An 18943-nucleotide genomic window follows, 5' to 3' on the forward strand; every position below is an offset into this window, starting at 1 on the left:
TGAGCTTCAAGCTCATCCGCCTTATTTCTGACACCATGTATTCAGATATAGAATTTTTAGCCCATTTTTCCTCTCTCTGTTTGAATCACTGCCTATTGTGCTTAACCCAGCTCCCCGAACTCCCATCGGGCTATACGCCCCTTGAATTTTGTTGTCCTTCCTAAATTTACTTATTCTTTCTGCACATTTAACTCCATGTTCCGTCAGACCATCCCTCTGTACATGTGTCCTCCTTATCACTTGTTCCGCCTCACCTTTCTCTGCTACACACTTAATATTCCGGAACCGTGTACTCCCCACCTGTCCTTTATTCTTCATCTCGCTATCCTCTCTTGCATTCTGTATCCCTGCCCCCTGCAAATTTAGTTTAAACCCTCCCGAGAAGCACTAGCAAACTTTCCTGCAAGAATGTTAGTACCGCTCCAGTTCAGGTGTAAACCGTCCCATCAGAACAGATCCTACCTTCCCTGGAACAAAGCCCAATTATCTAAAAACCTGAAGTCCTCCCTCCTGCACCATCCTCTCAGCCACGTATTAATCTGTATAATCCTTCTGTTCCTAGCCTCACTCGCACGTGGCACAGGTAGCAATCCTGAGATTGTTACCCTGGAGGTCCTGCCCCTCAGCTTCGCACCTAACTCCCTGAACTCACTCCGCAGGACCCCCTCACTCATCCTACCCACATCGTTGGTCCCTACATGGACCACAACATCTGGGTTCTTGCCCTTCCTCTCGAGACGCCATTCTTGAGTCTCCACCCAGGACTTGCACAACTGACAGTAGTTAAAATGGAAAAGATGTTACTGACACAATGAAGGAAGCCCTGAACACCACCAGAGAAGGAGACCCTTCATTGCTGCCCTAAAAGCCAGTGGCGTAACAGGCAGTATGTGAGTAGAACATATGAAGCATGCGGTGAACTTAACATGGCTTCTGTGACTTGGTTTTGTAAACTTGAAATTTCCCACACCTTTAGTCTTTTGCAATTTATTCAAGGTGATTAACAGCCTGGAATACATTGATTACTAAATAGGAAATCACCACGATACTCTGTGCAAAATATATTACTCAATAGTAATTGTGCGATATGGTAAGTTTCCAGCAGATGAGGGAGCTGAGACATTATCATGTTGTCTACTTACGTCATTGTGGTATAACTTGCACAATACATTTGAAGGTTCAGGTGTATAAATTGTGGAACCAACAAGCAGAGATTGATGGGATCGATGCATCTTACAGAGATGGATGCAAGTCGGAGAAACATCTTTATCTTTGTTTTTGCTGCAGCCCAGATCCTCTACTGCTCTGGTAAGTATTGACACCTGCTGTTGAATGGCTGGAGGATGCTTTGTTGTTCAGATAATCAATGTGGTTTTATGCTAATAAAAACTCAGCAAGTACGTTTTTACATCAGAAAGGTCTAATGTGATTGACAGTGAGTGAATTAAATTGTGATGTGGAGCAGATGATAAAAAAGCTTGGCTAAAGAGATAGATTTCAGCAACATTTCAAAAGAAAGGAGGTCAAGGCAGAGACATTTAGCCATCAGTCAAACATCTATCATTCCTTAAACTTACTTTTTGTCATAGCACAGAGATGTGGAAATACAAATTTTCAACTGATTGAACTGGTACTGAATGCTACAATCGAAAAGGTGAATGAAAACTCCACAATCAGTAACCTCTATGCTGTCACAAGGTGCAAAGTTTTAAATGTAAGTACTAATAAATTCTACTGGTCCATTTTATCTCTTGCCTAATATTAAACAGCATTAAAACGAATTTCTTCTCATGCATTTTCAGTGATTGTATGTTTTTGGAAATTATATCTCTCAAGTCAACAGTAAGATCTACTGAGGATGGACATGGTGTATTAGGAGAATAGAAGATTATTTAGTTTACAAAAGATGGAGAATGGAATAAATGGGCTGGCTGTTACTAATGGCTTAGCACTTCTGAGGTGAAATCTGTTTACAATATGTATGAGGGTAAATAATTCTAAACTGGGCGAGTACTGGTGGTGGGACAGGGGGAGGTGTGGAACTGCAAAGAGATATGGACAGGTGAAGTAACTTGTCAGGAAGGAAATAGAAGGGCTAACATAAAAATGCACTTTTTATTAGACTTTCTATTTCCTTCCTGGCAAATTGCTGTATAAGTGTATTCTTTTCAAAAAGGTATTAAAAACTTAATTTTATTAAATTAAGAAACTAATCACCTTTAGCGTTCGAAGAAATCCTGGCATATTTGTGTACAGAACTATGTCAGATAACATGCAGTTGGGGAAAAGAGTTAGAAGGGTGAGTAATATGTCATCCTTACTGCAGGTTGGGTGGGAGGGAGTACTGTGTAAGGATGTCTTGCTGTAGTTGTGTAGGACTTCATAAAGCACCACTCCAAATGTATTCTATACAATTTTTATTTCTATATCCAGGGAATTATATATTTTTTTCCATTTTGAGTCTATGTAGTGAATATTTAATAGAGAGATGACTGGCCTGAGGAGATGATAACAGAAGTAGCTAAGCTGTTATGTAACAATGGATACAATTCAAGAGATCTTATGACACGTCTGCTCATGTTTTTTTTAATGCCAAGAAACATAAAATCTTAATTTATGACACTTTTGGAAAAGCTAATTAAATTGGAAAAGTATTTATAGCTTGCCAAAATATTTGATTATAAATCATGTCCAAACAAGCTGGTTCATATTGTCATTTATTTTCACATGTTTCTGTGAAAGACAAGCCATAAAATTTAGGTTATTAACATAACAGTGGGATTTCCTTGTGCAAAAATGTGAAATAGATCTTCCATTTATCTACTGTTGATTGATTGGTGGCACTCCAAAAGGAGAAATAGAGAGAGTTCAGGGCCAACAGTTTTCCATAAGGATGAAAGCCAAGGGTAAGAAGTACAATGAACCCTAACTGTCGAAGGATAGAGAGGGTTGGATAAATGGGATAATGGAAGAATATGGCAGGTATACTATAGATGGGCGAGAATTGTCAACAACATAAACTGAATTTAGAAAGTAAAGGCAGATCACAAAATATCTCTGGATTAATGCAAATCTGAGGCTTTCTTATCTGAAAGGCAGATGAATAACCAGGAAAATTGTAGGAATTTTAGGATAACAAAGTACATGTGAGGTCGCAAATGGTTACTTTTCATTAGTATTGACAATGAAAATTGACATTGTACTTTGAACAAACAGCAAGGGAATATTCCAGTATAATTGTACATAAATAAAGAGGAGGTGCTCTATAACACAGCACTGTTAAAGGTGGATAAATCACCAGGCCCAAATAAGATTTACCCCAGGCTGCTATGGGACCCAGTGGTAGAGATTGCTGGGGCCCTGACTGTGATTTTTAAATCATTGCTGGCTACAAATGAGGTGCCAGACGACTAGGGCATAGTCAATGTGGTGGCCTTCTTCAAAATGGCCACTGGAAATGCCTGTTGACTGTCTGTTAGTTTGGGTATGGCCCAAGTATGGAGCTGGAGAGAGACACTGAAACTGGGGGTGAGATGGGAGCTTGAGGTGGCCAGCCATTCCTCAGGCATAATCTCTGTTTAGCTGCTGGCTGTGGCCTCTGCTGGTGGTGGGCAGATCATGGTTTGTCTGTGTATTCTCAGTACCAGATCCCCCTTTTATTGCAAAGGTCAGGGTGTTGAGGCCAAAGGAGAGGGACGAAACGGTGTTCAGCTCACTGCTCTGTGAGGTTTACACATCTCTGTGCTGAACTGAGGCTGTGGCCTGCAACTAATGGGCTCCTGGATCGGCTGAAGTGATGATTGGATTCACGGCTGTGCACGCACTATCGTGAACTTCATGTCAGTTCGCTCAGATATGACCCAAGCACAGAGAGAGTCAGACACTGAAGCAAATCGGTCGGTGGTTCTTGAGACTCAGGGGAAGATCTCTTGATGCCAACTATTCCCCCTCTCCTGGCTTGAATGACCTTGCCTGTTGGCACAGCTGATCACCTTGTTGGGCTTGTTGTTCGTGGGTGCGCAGCAGAGAAACCCTGGCACATCTCCACTTGTGCTTTTAGTGCCAGATCAACGGTTCAGCAGCAGGAACTCCTACATCAATATCCTGATCAGGGAAGAGCGGGGGCTGGAATCCCTTCTGGCATTTGAAAGGAGACGTACCCATGGAGGATGATGGGAGGTTATTGTGAGTGATCTCTGTCCAAACCAATTGGGAGCTTCAGGACATGGGATTGGAAGAGGCAAAGCAGTGCAACTTCAAGTTCACTCTCTCAATCTGACCATTGGGTTTGGGGTGGAAACTGGACAAGAGGTTGACTGTAGCTCCTACAAGAGAGCAGAAAGCCTTTCAAAAGTGGGATGTGAACTGTGGTCCATGATCAGACACTATGTCTTGAGGGAAGCTGTGGAACTTTAACACATGTTGAACCAGGAGTGTGGAAATCTCACAAGCCGACAGGAGGGCAATGAAGTGGGCAGCCTTGGAAAATAGAGCCACAACAACTAAAATGGTGGTGTTTCTATTAGATGGGGGCAGGCCAGCGATAAAATCCACCAAGAGGTGGGACCAGGGGTGGTGGGGCGCAGGCAGTGGACATATCAGACCTGCAGGATGCTGGTGTGATGTTTTGTTCTGAGTGTAAGTGTGACAGGCTGATGCAAAGTCGTGGACAACCTGGGGCATAGATGGCCACCAAAATTGTCTGTTTATAAACTCCTGGATCCATTAAATTCCAAGAACGGGTGCTCTGCCTCTTCCAGCCAGTGTTGCCATTCCTCCAGGGCCTCATTGACAGCCAGAAGTTCCCGGGATGCAACATTGTAGTTCCTCTAAGTCAGAGTCAAGTGACGGGAAAGAAAGGTGATGCCGGCAGCCTGCAGTAGAGCGCTGAGAGAGGACAGCTCCAATGCTGACATTGGTTGCACCATTACATATCAGTGGATGAGTTTCAGCCCTGGGCAGTGGTGAAACTTCGCTTTAACTCCGAAAATGCTTTGTTGGCATCATCTGTTCAATGGAACCCTGCCCAGGTCTTCCTGGTGAGTGCATTTATGGGAGCCGTGGTAGAGCTGAAATTCTGGATGAAGCGGTGATAAAAGTTTGCAAATCCAATGAAGCGCTGTTCCTGTTTGACTCTAGAAGGTCTGGACCACTCTGTAACTGCCTGAACTTTACTAGGGTCAATTTGAACACTGGATGGGGTAAGTATATAGCCCAAAAGTGACATCTGGTCTTTATGTAACTCACATTTCCTGGGCTGGGCAGACAGGTTATTTTCAAGAAGCCATCTAAGAACCCTGTAGATATGCTAGATGTGTTCCTGATGAGAGTGGGATTAGATAAGGATATCGTCTAAATACATAAAAACAAACTGGTTCAACATGTCCCAGAGTACATCGTTAACGAATGCCTGGAACACAGCAGGGGTGTTGGCCAAACCAAATGGCATCACAAAGTACTTATAGTATCCATAAGAGGTGTTGAAAGCTGTCTTCCTCTGATCCCCTTCCCTCATACGAACCAGACTGTAAGCATTGAACAGATCAGCTTTGAAAAATATGGTTGCTCCCTGGCGATGCTCTAACACAGACGCCAGCAGGGACAGAGGGTGGCCGTTCTTCACAGTGATGTTGTTCAGGGGCCGATAATCGATACAGGGATGGAGCTTGCCATCTTTCTTGCTCACAAAAAAGAAGCCCGCTCCCACCAGTGCGGCTGAAAAATGGTAAAAAACCCATGGTCAATGCCTCCTTGATGTACTCCTCCATGGCCACCATTTCAGGACGACAGAGGGAAAGGAGCTGGCCCTGGAGAGGACTAGTGCTAGGTAGGAGGTCAATGGCACAGTCGTATGGCCGGCGTGGAGGCAGGGAGGTGGTCTTTCTTTTACCGAAGACCTCATGGAGATCTGCATAATCCGCTGGAATCCCAGACAGGTTTACATCCCTACCTGACACAGGAGGGGATTCATGGAATGGAGTTTGAGCTGGACCCAGACAAGCAGACAGGCATGCCGGTCCCCACTCTTGGAATGCCTTACCAGACCAATCAATTTGTGGGTTATTTCAGGATAACCAGGGGAGACCAAGCACCGATGGCAGTTCAGGCGAATCAACCAGATAGAAGGAAAGTTCTTCACTATGGTTGCCTTTGAGTACAAGTTTGAGGGATTCAGTGGAAAGGTGGATCTGGCTGACGGCCAGCGGTCAACCATCCTAGGCCATGATGTTTATCTTTTCTTTTAATTCCAGAGTCGGAACTCCCCATCCTTGAGCTATGAGGATATCCATGAGATCCCTGGCTGCACATGAGTCGATAAGTGCCATTGAGGCAGGAACCTGTTCTCTTTGGCCACTCTCATTCCTCCTGAGACAGGCGCAAGCCCTACTTGCATAGGATCCTCCGTGGACTGGGTGCTGGGTGGTGAGGGAGAGGGAGAGGGTGAGGATAACAGTGATCAGATGACATGTACGAAGATTAAGACATTCTTTTCCTGCACCCCTCAGTTCCCCAGTTGTCAACTTGAATAGCCAGATTAATCAGGTCATCCAGACTGTCCTGCTCATCCTGGACAGTGATCTCATGCCAGACCCCTGTGTTCAGTCCACACTGGAAGGCAATGTTGAGAGATCTCTCATTCCAAACTGTCTCTACTGCAAGCATGTGGAATTTGACTGCATAGGCTCTCACTGTTCCTCTGCCTTGGTGAAGGTCCAAGAGTCAGTAGGCAGCCACCTAACCCCGTTCTGGAAGGACAAAAACTCTCCTTAACTCTGCAAAGAAATGGAGGAATGGCTGGGCTGCAGGGTATCCTTACTCCCCTAAAGCGTTGAACAGGCTGAGTGGAGGTCCATCTAGGAGATTGATCATGTACATCAGTTTTCGCACATCATCACCAAAACAACCAGGCTAGGCTTGAAATGTCTGCTCGCATTGGATAATAAAATTCCTGCAGCCGTTGGGATCACTAACTGGTGGTGGAATACCCTGTTCTTGTACAGACGCAAGAGTCTGTGGTGGTCTGGACAGAAGATTGGGAGCATTGGTGGCAGAGATTGTCAGGCCAGCAGAAAAGGAGGACCTGCAAGATGCTGGGAGTGGGACTGATGCAGCCAGAGGCTGCTGAATTGTGTTGGTGAGAATACTAATGGCTGACAGCTGATGTTGGCTGTCTACAATGAGCTCATGGCATGAGAATGAAAATCTCAGACACCTGACTCCAATTGTCTGTTGTGGCAAAGGATGAAACCCGTTCCTCCAGATGAGACGGGGCTCATCAGCATGAGATTATCTGCCTCATTGCTTCAGTAACTTCACCCAGAACAGATTCAGTTGCCTGCAGCTTGTCTCCTACCTGACCAAGGGATCTCAAGGCCAAGGTCAGTTGCTCTCACTCTGCTGAATCCATCTTTGTGTGCTTGAGACTTACTGTCAGTTCATTTGGATATGGCCCAAGTGTGGAGAGAGAGAGAGACACTGAAGCGGGTTGATAGTTCACAGACATTAATGTAAACAGGGTTTTAAAGGAAAGGAAAACAATGGTATTGTCATTGTAAAACCATTGTCGAATCTGCTGTGCTGCCGAGTCTGTGGTTGTGACAGCTGACTAGTCAAAATCACTAGTGGGAAGCAATTAAAAGGGTATCATCTTGTAGATGCTCCTGTTACTGATCACAACTTACAATGGTACCATCTTTAGATGCACCATGCTGTTTTATTGCAGTGTAGTAATGCCAGAAAAGGTAAATAATATGGTGCCAAGCAAAACATTGTGTACATTATTTTAAATACTATTCAAAATTCAAAGTAAATTTTATTATCAAATTACATTCATGTCACCATAACCATGAGATTCCTTTTCTTGTGGGCATGTTCAGCAAATCTACAGAATTGTAGCTCTAACAAGATCAATAGAAGGTCAACTAGAGTGCAGAAGACAACAAACTTTGCAAATGCAAATATAAATAAATAGCAATAAGTAACAAGAACATGACATAATGAGACAGAGTCCTTAAAGTGAGATCATGAGTTGTAGGAGTATTTCAGCAATGGGGCAAATGGGTGTAGTTATCCCTTTTCATTCAAGAATCTGGTGGTTGAGGGGTAGTAACTGTTCCTGAACCTGGTCGTGCGAGTCCTAAGGTTCTTGCACCTTCTACCTGACAGCAGCAGTGAGAAGGAAGGATTAAATATAACATTGCTCTTTTGCTTAGGTCACTGATTTTGGTGAACGTGTAGCTGAGGTGAAGTTAATCTTTGATGTCCAGGAAACTGAGTGTGCGAAGAATTCTAGTTCCAACCCAGCACAATGTACTCTGAAGCCCATCTCAGATGCTGTGAGTATCGCAAATGTCGTTCACTTCTCTGTTGTTACTTATCCCAAGTCTGGGGCCTTTGGCCTAGTTGTACAATAGCACTGCAGTCTCATGTTTAACCGGCACCTGGATGATGTTTCCCATGAACTCCCACACATCAAAAACCAACAATGTGATTGAATGTGCCCTAGCATTATAGGGACCAATTTGGAAGGTTCTGAGTATGTAAAGTGAGTGGAGAGGGAAAGTGCTTGTCAGTGAGAAGAACTGAGATTCAGTCAAGTGGCAAGGTGGTCTGGGGAATTAGGATGGAAAGATTGGATGAATAGACTAGCACTCCTGTGCTGAACACTGATTCGTAATAATATTCTTGAATTCTCTATTCTAAAAACTCACACAAGTACATATTCCCCCAGCATTTTGTGTCTTCATTAGATTTCCAGTATCTGTAATTCTGTTTGATTTTTAAATTGCTGATCGTTTATGTCAGTCTCTCTCTCTGGTTGTTCAAAAACAACACTGGTCTGCTCTTGGCTCTTGTGAGAGCTCATGAGACCACTGCTTTGTCAAGACCAGGCAATAAACCACCCACTGTTACTCCACAACAACTGGTTTGTCAACTTTGTGGCATTCCATTCAGTATTAAGGTCTGTGGGAGTAAAATTATACCCTGGTTAAACAATAGTTTGTCATTAATCTACAGCCTTGAACGCTGATTGTCCTCAGATTAGTTTACAAAACAGATTCCAGAATGCGAATGTTAGTTCATGGTTAATTCATTTGCTTTTTTAATGCTTGTTCAATCACTGAAATCCAGAAACACAGCACCACCTTCAAAATTAGAGTACATTGCAAATAAATATTGCTGTGTATCCTGCTTCTAAATTGGTAGATGCATATTCCCTGTGGGGAAAATCCATACGATTCATCATACAAAGAATTTAGGCACCAGGGAAGGGCAATGTTAATACAGCTCGGGGAGTTGGAGTTTGGATTTAAATTCCAGTGTCCTCGCGAAGAAGTTTCTACATTCTTCTCATGAGCCGGTGGGTTTCCTCTGCATGCTTTGGTTTCCATTCCACAGTCTAGAGACCTGCTGGTTAATAAGCTCACTGGATGTTGCAAATTTTCTAGTGATTAGGCTAGGGTTAAATAGGCTCGTTGGGCTGGAAGGGCCTGTTCCTCGCTGTATCTCTAAATAAAGAAAGAGACAGAAGGTCATTTTCACTCAGGAAGGCTGCAGAAACCTGCTTCAGCTGTACTTGCTCTGAGATCGCAGCCAGGGACAACTGGTACTCACCCTGGATCATCAATTCATCCTCAGCCCCTTTTAGCTTGGGTCAGCAAATACTCCTGTAGTGGTTTAAAATGGTCTGTTGCTCACATCACTATTTTCTAAATAAATGGCAGTCTCAAGGTGTCACTTCCACATGTCACACCCTCTCCCAGATTCCCAGAGGGATCTCTTACAAACCCAAATCAATCCTGAGGTCACTCTAGCCAGAGGCTTCCTGATCCTGACTTCCCATCCCCTGTCTTGACCATTACCCTCAACAACTTGTCCAACCCCATCTTCTTCCCTTAAGTTCAGCTGAAATAATTCTCGAAGTTTAACGCCAACACAAATAATGTAACAGTGAGATTACTGAATTATTATAAAAATCCTGTCTGGTTCACAGTTAGACTATATGTGACTGCTGTACCACTGTTAATTTTTAATTCCCTGACCAAGAAAGACAATGAGCTCACAAAGATATGACCATCCAGGTCTTTGTAGTGAAGTCTACAATCTATGAATGAATACAAATATACCTCATACAATGCAATATAAAGCAATCTCTTGCATGAATAAACCTCTTAAATCTGATGCCTATGGCCACCGCAGCAACATTCCACTGATGATGGGCAGTCACAGTTACAAGTCTGTAGCTTTGAAACCTGTAGATGTGAACTCCCCACTATTCCGGACATTTACAAAGACAGGTATGTAAAAAGGGCCCAAAGGATCATTGGGGACCCGAGTCAACCCAACTGTAAACTGTTCCAGCTGCTTCCTTCTGGGAAATGGTACTGCAGCATAAAAGCCAGGACCAACAGGCTCCGGGACAGTTTCTTCCACCAGGACATCAGACTGATGAATTCAAGCTGATACATTTGTGTTTCCATGTTATATTCACTATACAGTTGTACATATATTTATTATAAATTACTAAAAATTGCACATTGTGCATTTATACAGAGACATAATGTAGAGATTTTTTACTCCTCGTGTATATGAAGGATGTAAGAAATAAAGTCAGTTCAATTCAATAAATAGAATTCTCTCTGTTTACAGGAAACAGCCACTTGTACAGGTGTTGTTAGACTTGAAAACGAGATTGTTCAAAATGTCAATGTTCAATGCATGGATACAAATGTTACAACACCAGCAATGCCCACATCTACCCCTCTAGACACAACAGCGACCAAATCAGCCTCCACACCAACCATATTAACTACCACAGTTACCAGTCCAATCACAACAGTCACCAGGAAAACTACACCAAACACAACATGGGCTACACCAACGAGAATGACGATAACAACAACTACTACTACCACTACAAGAAGACAACCACCATCCTCATCATCGTCATCATCATCATCATCTGAAGACAGTGGATCATCGGAGGAATTTCAGAAAGTGGTAACATGAATTTTTGTTCAATCTGTTATTAAAGAAAAGAATACTTGTAATGTCCTGCAAATTTAGGCTAAAACAACAGCATAAGTATGATTTGCTCCTAACGTAGACGACATTGATGAAGCTATCTGGTGAAATATTATTCTATGACTTGAATGTTAACTGCACAGTAGGAGTACATTTAGCTCTTCAACAATTGCAATGGACTTTGCATGGACAATTCAGGTTGTCATGTTCCTTCACCTATTCCCATTAAGCCTACAATGTTCTCTTCTATCAAGTGATTCATGACTGAATCAGCCTCCTATGCATTTCAGAAATTTATAAGTTTTCAGTAATGATGTGCTTGGTACCTTTGATATTTATTGTAAATTTCTGGTTCTCAGCTATCTTCAATGAAAACAGTTCCACTCTCTTATCTAAATGCTTCATTGGTTTGAACAGCCTGTCATCTCCCCTCTTATCCTTTTCTGCTCTAATGAGATTAATCCCAGCATCTTCTGCCCTTCCCTTTAAACCTTTTCTGCATCCAATGTAAAATCTCCATGAAATCCTGAAATGTGGTATTCAGGACTGGATATAATATCCAGCCAATCTTTAATAAACATTAAAACATAGAACAGTACAGCACAGTACAGGCCCACAATGTTGTGCTGACTCCACTCCACTCAATCCATGCACTTATTATCTTATACGCCTCTATTATGTCACCTCTCCTCCTCCTTTGCTCCAAAGAGAAAAGCCCTAGCTTGCTAGGGTTCTACATAATTTCTCCACCTATGTGCACCAAGCATCTATGTTTGATGCCAAAGTCTCTGTGTGATTTAGATAACCACTTTCTCAACCTACTTTGCCGTCTGTAAACATCTGTGCATTAAATCTTTGAGGTGGTTTTGATGCTTAACAAAATTGAGAGAGCATAGGTTTAAGGTGGAGAAAGGAGGCTTGAAGGGTAAGATTTTAATGCAAAGAGCGTATTTAATTATCTGGAACTCCCTTAAGAGTAGATGCTGAAATCAGGTAGAATTATTACTTTTAAGAAGCACGTGGACAAGCATAATAGCTCTCCAGGATCTGTTTGTAACATCTCTCATTGTCTCCCATGTAACATTTCCTCCTCTAGTGCTGTCTGACCTTCCCAGTCCTTTCTAATCCCAGACTCTGCTGCCAGTGGATTCATTTCAGTGATGTAGCTCATGGTCAGAAATCAAACAATGAGCTCACTAGCCTGCACCATGTCCCATCCTCATAATCTCACATGGCAAAGAACATCCATTCCCTGCTATACCTCCACGATTCAAGCTCCTTTCATTCATTGTTAACAATTTTTACTTTGGCTGGGTAAATGTATGGCTCAGCGAACCCCAGGCACTGGAAGTGGTAACCAGCACCTTAACCCATACCTTCCCACTGTCAGAGGGAAGAACTGTATAAATTTTGAACTCCCTTGTCACCACTCTGTTATGTACAGTACACATCTTTAATTGCGGTTGCAGGAATTGCGCTCGCGCTGATTTTGAGCATTATAATTTTTTAAAAATCAGTTGAAAATGAAGTCTTGGAGAATGCTAATGTAACCTTGAGTGGAACACAAATTTCAGCCTGTGGGTTCTACTGATGCTGGAAACTCTGGTCCACCTTTCAGCAAACATGGGCATAAAAATCTAAATCCCATGATCACTGATGATGTCCAGGATATAGTAGGTAGCTTTTCAGAACATAGAGGCAAATCTGCTCCAGTACCAGCACTTGTACTAGGACCCTTTTCTCACCAGGAGTTCAGGCATCCAGTGCAGCTGTAGGCCTAAGTAGTTGTGGTGTATTCTTCATGCATTCCAAAAGGTGCAGCAATAAAATTTCTGCAGACTTCCCAGCTCTTAGACTGGGATACTTATCAACTGAATGGGCAATTAGAGGCCTAAACTACAAATGCAGTAAACCTAAAATAAAGTCAAGAAAATTCCAGACATTCTCATCTCACCTGCATGGAAGTTGTAGAATTTTCATATTTTAACTTGTGCATTTGAATAAAACTGTAAGTATAGCAGACTCATTGCAATGGTTGAGAATGAATGTCTCCAGGGAAAATGGTAAGCAATGGCCTTTAGCTCATTCAAGTTGTTAACTTACATTCAGTTGCTTCTAAACATACCCGAGCTCTTTAATATTTAATCTTACATTAAAATATTTTAAAAACATGTCATCTATTTACTAAAAAACAAAAAACCTCCTGATGAAGGGTTTCGGCCCGAAACATCGTCACTATCTCCTCCCATAGATGCTGTCTGGCCTGCTGAGTTCTGCCAGCATTTTGTGTTTTTTATTTATTTCCAGCACCTGCAGATTCACTCGTGTTGTCATCTATTTACTAATGGATTTTGCTTATTTTCTGATTTCGGCAACTGTCAAATGTATTCACATCCAACCGTTTCAGGGACAGCTTTAACAGCAAGAGAGACTGAGAATGAGGGCCACACCCTCTTGTCAAAGCTAATCTATGTGTGCCACTGGTATAAAGTATTCACAGTTTAAACAATGCACTGATGGCCAGGTTTCCAACAGAAAAATGTGCTAGAGGCTACGTTGGAAGAAAATCATGGCCCAAATGCAGGTGGCATGAGAATTCCAGGCAGAGGAGTAATATTCCTAATATTTTGCATTCAAGGTGTTCATGAAAACAAGGACACACATTATTAGGCACAATACACATCTGTTTCCATGATAAGCTCCCCATTGCATACAAGACCCAGGCAGTGTCAAAATGCCTCAAAAATATTTTTGAAAATATTAACTTCCATAAGCGTGGCTAACTAATGGGGATTCAATCAAATCCATGCAGGGTGATGGACAGGTGATTAAAATGGGCAGGTCTGATTGCATGTAAATTGTGGTTAATTAGAACAGAGGCAGATTCAATGAAGTGGACATTCTTTTGCTTTGATTAACTGTATAAATGAAACACTTTATCCTCAAAGTTTGGCTGGGGAAGAAATAGGAACTGCAGGAGGAGACCAAGTTGGAGAAGAGGCAAATGGAGGACGAAGAGGTTGAGCCATCATCAGAAAAGGTTTTCAAACAGAAGACAATGGAATTTAAATCAGTTCCATTTACGTAGGAGTAATTATGCTACAACTACAGCTTGCAAGGCTGAGGAAATTTGAGAGAAGTAAAATGCTTTGGTAAGTGTCTCAGTTTGGTTACTAGTCTGCTTCTGAAGAGGAAATTCCCTGCATTATGTTTAATTTATGTGATCACTTTATTGCACAGAGTAGGCCATTTGGCCCAGCTGATCCTTCCTAATATTTATCCTCCAAATGAGCACGTCGGAATTCCAGTTCTGATGAAGCTTACTCAGCTAGAAACATTAGTGCAGTTTCTTTTTCCACAAACGTGACCTGATCTGTCACCACTCACAGATCTGATGGTGGAGGGGAAGAGGTTATTCCTGATTTATTGAATGTGGTATTTGGCTTCCGAAACTTCCTCCGCAAGTACTGTTAAGTCTTGCAACTTCAAAACATTAAGTTAATTCAAAGGAATGCAAGAGAGTCCGAAATGCAGGTCTAACTTCATGTTTACTTTAAGCAAGATGCGCATGTATCACACAGTAGTGTCATGGTGCATGCAATTCATGTATAACTCACAGTGTATTATTCAAACAAGCAAGAATGTTTGTGAAAATAAACAAGAATATATACAAGAATTCTCAAATCTTGCTTAAATATTAAATGCACAACCAAGAGGGCATGTTCTGAATGGTGGGGAAGCTTGTGGCAGCGATGGAAGCTTCCAATGAATTCATTTCTCTGCTTAAATTTCAGATTTCATCATGGAACGATGGATAAAGATAGCAAAGCAAAGAAAATCTGTCAAAATGATGAAAGTTCTTACATTTTAAACATAGTATTTCATGTTTAATTGCAAATGATATAATGTTTTATGCAATAGCATTCAACAGGAATTTACAATATTATTAATCATCATGAGTGTGCAAAATAACTGATTTGAGATATGTTCAATCCCACTTGCCCCAAATATGAAAAAGAAACAGAATAATTAAATTGGGTTGAGCTGTGTTTGTCTTCAGGGCACTAGCTGCCTGCTGGTCAAACTACAGCAATTGTGCAATTAGGTGGGGTACCTCCATATGAAATTCACATGATCATTACTGACATCTTCCTGCCAATATTTGTATAACATCCATTTATATCTACATCGCCATAAGTTGTAACTTAATGCATGAGAGGTCTGGAACAGACTCAGAAGGACTCAAATCATATCACATCAGGTTGTTACTTCTCTGTTGTTTAAATTGAGCCACTAACCTCTGGAAATCTGACTCTGTACCTTCAGAACTTTAACTGTCCAAGAGCCTTCAAGAGAGTCAGTTTGTATTTTCTAGCAGTAGATTCTGGGATGTTCACTGATACTGAATGTAAGAATCGTCTCCATTTCTGGTGTAGCCTTTGTCATTTCCATGCAATCAGGGTTGTTGTGATTGGCTGACTACCGTGGGGACATTATTTTCTCTGGCTAATGCAGAGCAAAGTGTTGGGGGGGATGTGAAATGGGATGGAGTCCCATCTGGAACAGCACATAAGACACAGAAACAGAATTAGGCCATTTGGCCCACCGAGTCTGCTCCGCTATCATATCCCTATACCTCTCTGGATATAAACTATCTCATAGCTGTTTGAAGCCACTTATCAAATATGTTTTAACCCAATTTCTTGCATGGAATGCAATTTGGTGTTAGGGATTAATACAGCAATAGATTGAAACACTTTGGGGGGAAAAAGAGGTGAAGCACAATTTTATATTGAGAAAAAGTAATTGTATCTCCAGGGCAATTATAATTTCTGCAAAACAGATGACAATCAACTGACTCATTGCATCTATTTCTGTAAATGATACTTTTTAAAAATCTTAATGTTAACAGTTGTCTTGAGTTTTGCATTTAATAAAAAATTAATGATTGCAACTTTCTGAAAGTCTTAAAAATGTTATTGATTAAGGAAATTACCTTTGAAGCCCAGAACCTCAGTTCATCTCAGAAGACTTACACCTAATAATCAAATGCTTTGTCTTATTTAAATTGCAAATTCTGACTAAACATGCCAGTGTCTCTATCTCAATGAACCCTTAGATCACCGGTCGGTTGTAACCAGTGTATAATAATTGCTGTCAATTGATTTAAGACTTGTTAGTAGGTGTTAATCTACTGACCATCTTCATTAGGCATGAATGATGTTCCTTTGTTCAAAAACAGAAGAAAGGATAAACCTTGAGATTGCAGGCTGGTGAGCCTCTCTTGAGTGGTAGGGTGATGAATATGAGGAACATTCTTTATGTTCACTTGGAAAGGTGAGCAGTGCCTCACTAGCGTTGTGATACTGACCAGTTTATAATATCCAGGATTATCCCCATTTCCCTTCATGAGAATAGGGACAGCAATCTCTAATTGCCAGTTCATTGGGACCAGGCCTGTTACTAGATAGGACACAAAGATCTTGGTCAAATTTCCAGCTATCTTCCATCTCTTGCAAGTCTCAATCACCTGGGCTACATTGCATCAGGACTCCGAGCTTTATCAGCCTTAAAGTTCCTCAAGTGACTTTATGAGAGGTATAGATAGGGTAAGCACACACAGGTATCTTCCCCTCAGTTTAGGGGAGATTAAAACTGCATTAGCCATTGGTTTAAGGTGAAAGGTAGAACATCTAAGAGGAATATGAGGGGGAACTACTTCATTCATTGGGTGGTTCAAGTGTGGAACAAACTTCCAGTAGAGGAGGTTGATGCAGTTTCAATTGTAACATTTAAGACAAGTTTTTACAGGATGAATAAGGATCGTCTGCAGGTAGATGTGAGTAGGGAGAAAACCAGCCAGGTATGGACTAGATGGGTTGAATTGCCTGTTTCTGTGCTACAGTGTTTTATGACCATGTAGATTTATAACAGAAAAATGAAATATAACTTCTTGTCTTTGGGTAAAGTTGATCAGTGTCTTCCCTGAAGAGGGAATGGCAGATGTGATGTGCAATTATTCACAGATGCTGCTTGAACTGAGTGTTTGCAGCATTTTCTGTTTAAATTCCAATTTTGCAGCATCGAATGGTTTTTATTGTAATGTGATTTTCCCTTTGCACGCACTTCCTGCTCTACTTAAATATAAGAAATAGTAATACGTCTAGATCTTCTGTTTTTTCTCTGAAACTCTGTGTCAATATATGGAGTTTATACTAGACAAGATGAAAGGTAATGACAATTTATCAAGTGATAACTTGCAGAGCAGAAAATGCTGAAATTTTCTGGTTTTTTAAAATTTTGAAATGATATGCAGGAAACTTGTTCTGCATACATGCCTTGTTCCATGTGATTAAGTTACCCCTCAGATCTTTTTTATTCTTTCCCCCTCACATTAAATCTGTGCCATCTAGTTTTTGATTCCCTTTACCTGAGTAAAAGACTGCACATTCTCTCTTTTTATGATTCTATATATCTCAATAAGAGATATTCTATACATAACTAATGCTATCTCATCTTTCAGTTAGTCCTGACGAAGGGTTTTGGCCCAAAATGTCAACTGTACTTCTTCCTATAGATGCTGCCTGGCCTGCTGCGTTCCATTAGCATTTTGTGTTTGTTTTTTGAATTTCCTGCATCTGCAGATTTCCTCATGTTTGCATAAATAATGCTCCTCAGTTTAGCTCTAGGTCTCCTAAGATTCAAGGAGTAAAGTCTTGGCCTACTCAGCCTCTCCTTATAAAAGCTTACAACCCAGGTGATGCACCATCAATAACTTTCGGAGACGGGAGGTGAACGATAGGCTTTTATTAGCAGCAAAATGGAGCATGACATCTCGGAGACTGAGGGAAGAGCAGTGAATCCAATTGCCTTTATACAGGGGTCTGTGGGAGGAGCCACAGGAGCAGTCAGCAGAGGGGCTTGTCCAGACAGGTATACATAGTTTACCACATTCACCCCCCCCCCACTTTGTTTTAAAAGAGAGTCCCTATGAGGCGAAGTTTCTGACAAGTATATTTACAGGTTAAGTCTATCAGGCGGTCGAGTCTGTTGCTGCGATCTACGTAGCACCGGTGACGGTGGTTGTGCTGGCTCCGGCCTGAATTGAGGTGCCAGCCCGTTAGGCATCAGTAATCCCTCATGCGTGTGCGTGGCGCCTGGTATGGGAGTGTCCTGAGGAGCCTGTGTAGGGCTTGGTGTGCGTGGTGTCTCGTGGGTATATACACCGGTGGGTACGGGGTTCATAGTCACCGTGGAGTGTTCGGGGTAGGGGTCTGGTGCTCCTGCGGGTGCCAGGTCGCGGATGAAGACCGTGTCCTCCTGCCCATCAGGTAGGACCACGTAGGCATACTGGGGGTTCGCTTGAAGTAGGTGAACCCTCTCGACCATCGGGGAGTATTTATTGCTCCTTGCATGTTTCTGGAGCAGTACTGGCCCTGGGGACATCAGCTAAGCCGGTAGGGTGGTCCCAGTGGCAGACTTCCTGGGAAAAGAAAAGAGTCGCTCGTGAGGGGTGGCATTGGTGGACGTACATAACAGGGAGCGGATAGAGTGGAGTGCCTCAGGGAGGACCTCCTGCCAGCGAGAGACCGGCAACCCTTTTGACTTAAGGGCTAAGAGTGTGGCCTTCCACACTGTGGCATTCTCCCTCTCCACCTGTCCATTTCCCCGGGGATTATAGCTCGTGGTCCTACTAGTAACAAGACCCCTAGCCAGCAGGTACTGGCGCAGCTCGTCACTCATAAAGGAGGACCCTCTATCACTGCGGATATAGCAGGGATATCCGAACAGAGTGAAGAGCTGGTGCAGGGCTTTTATGACGGACGTGGCAGTGGTATCGGGGCAGGGGATGGCAAAGGGGAACTGCGAGTACTCGTCGACTATGTTGAGAAAGTAGACATTGCGGTCAGTGGAGGGA

General features: G+C 42.3%; 1 protein-coding gene across 1 annotated transcript; it reads left to right on the forward strand.

The window, feature by feature from the left end:
* The first annotated feature begins 1179 nt into the window (after positions 1 to 1179).
* Positions 1180 to 15919, forward strand: LOC140727386 (uncharacterized). Its single transcript, XM_073044669.1, has 6 exons — positions 1180 to 1308; positions 1590 to 1714; positions 8214 to 8336; positions 10651 to 11001; positions 13974 to 14177; positions 14820 to 15919. The coding sequence occupies exons 1-5, from the start codon at positions 1218 to 1220 to the stop codon at positions 14157 to 14159; spliced, it is 876 nt and encodes a 291-aa protein (XP_072900770.1). The 5' UTR covers positions 1180 to 1217; the 3' UTR covers positions 14160 to 14177; positions 14820 to 15919.
* Positions 15920 to 18943: the final 3024 nt, after the last annotated feature.

The sequence above is a fragment of the Hemitrygon akajei genome, chromosome 5, assembly GCF_048418815.1.
Source record: "Hemitrygon akajei chromosome 5, sHemAka1.3, whole genome shotgun sequence".
NCBI classification, from domain to species: domain Eukaryota; kingdom Metazoa; phylum Chordata; class Chondrichthyes; order Myliobatiformes; family Dasyatidae; genus Hemitrygon; species Hemitrygon akajei.

What these genes read in the sequence shown, in the direction of transcription:
- LOC140727386 (XM_073044669.1), top strand. Translation starts at nt 1,218, where the DNA reads ATGGGATCGATGCATCTTACAGAGATGGATGCAAGTCGGAGAAACATC. An exon ending in CCAGATCCTCTACTGCTCTG is followed by an intron (nt 1,309 to 1,589) that starts GTAAGTATTGAC and finishes TTTTTGTCATAG; the next exon opens with CACAGAGATGTGGAAATACA. An exon ending in TGAAGCCCATCTCAGATGCT is followed by an intron (nt 8,337 to 10,650) that starts GTGAGTATCGCA and finishes CTCTGTTTACAG; the next exon opens with GAAACAGCCACTTGTACAGG.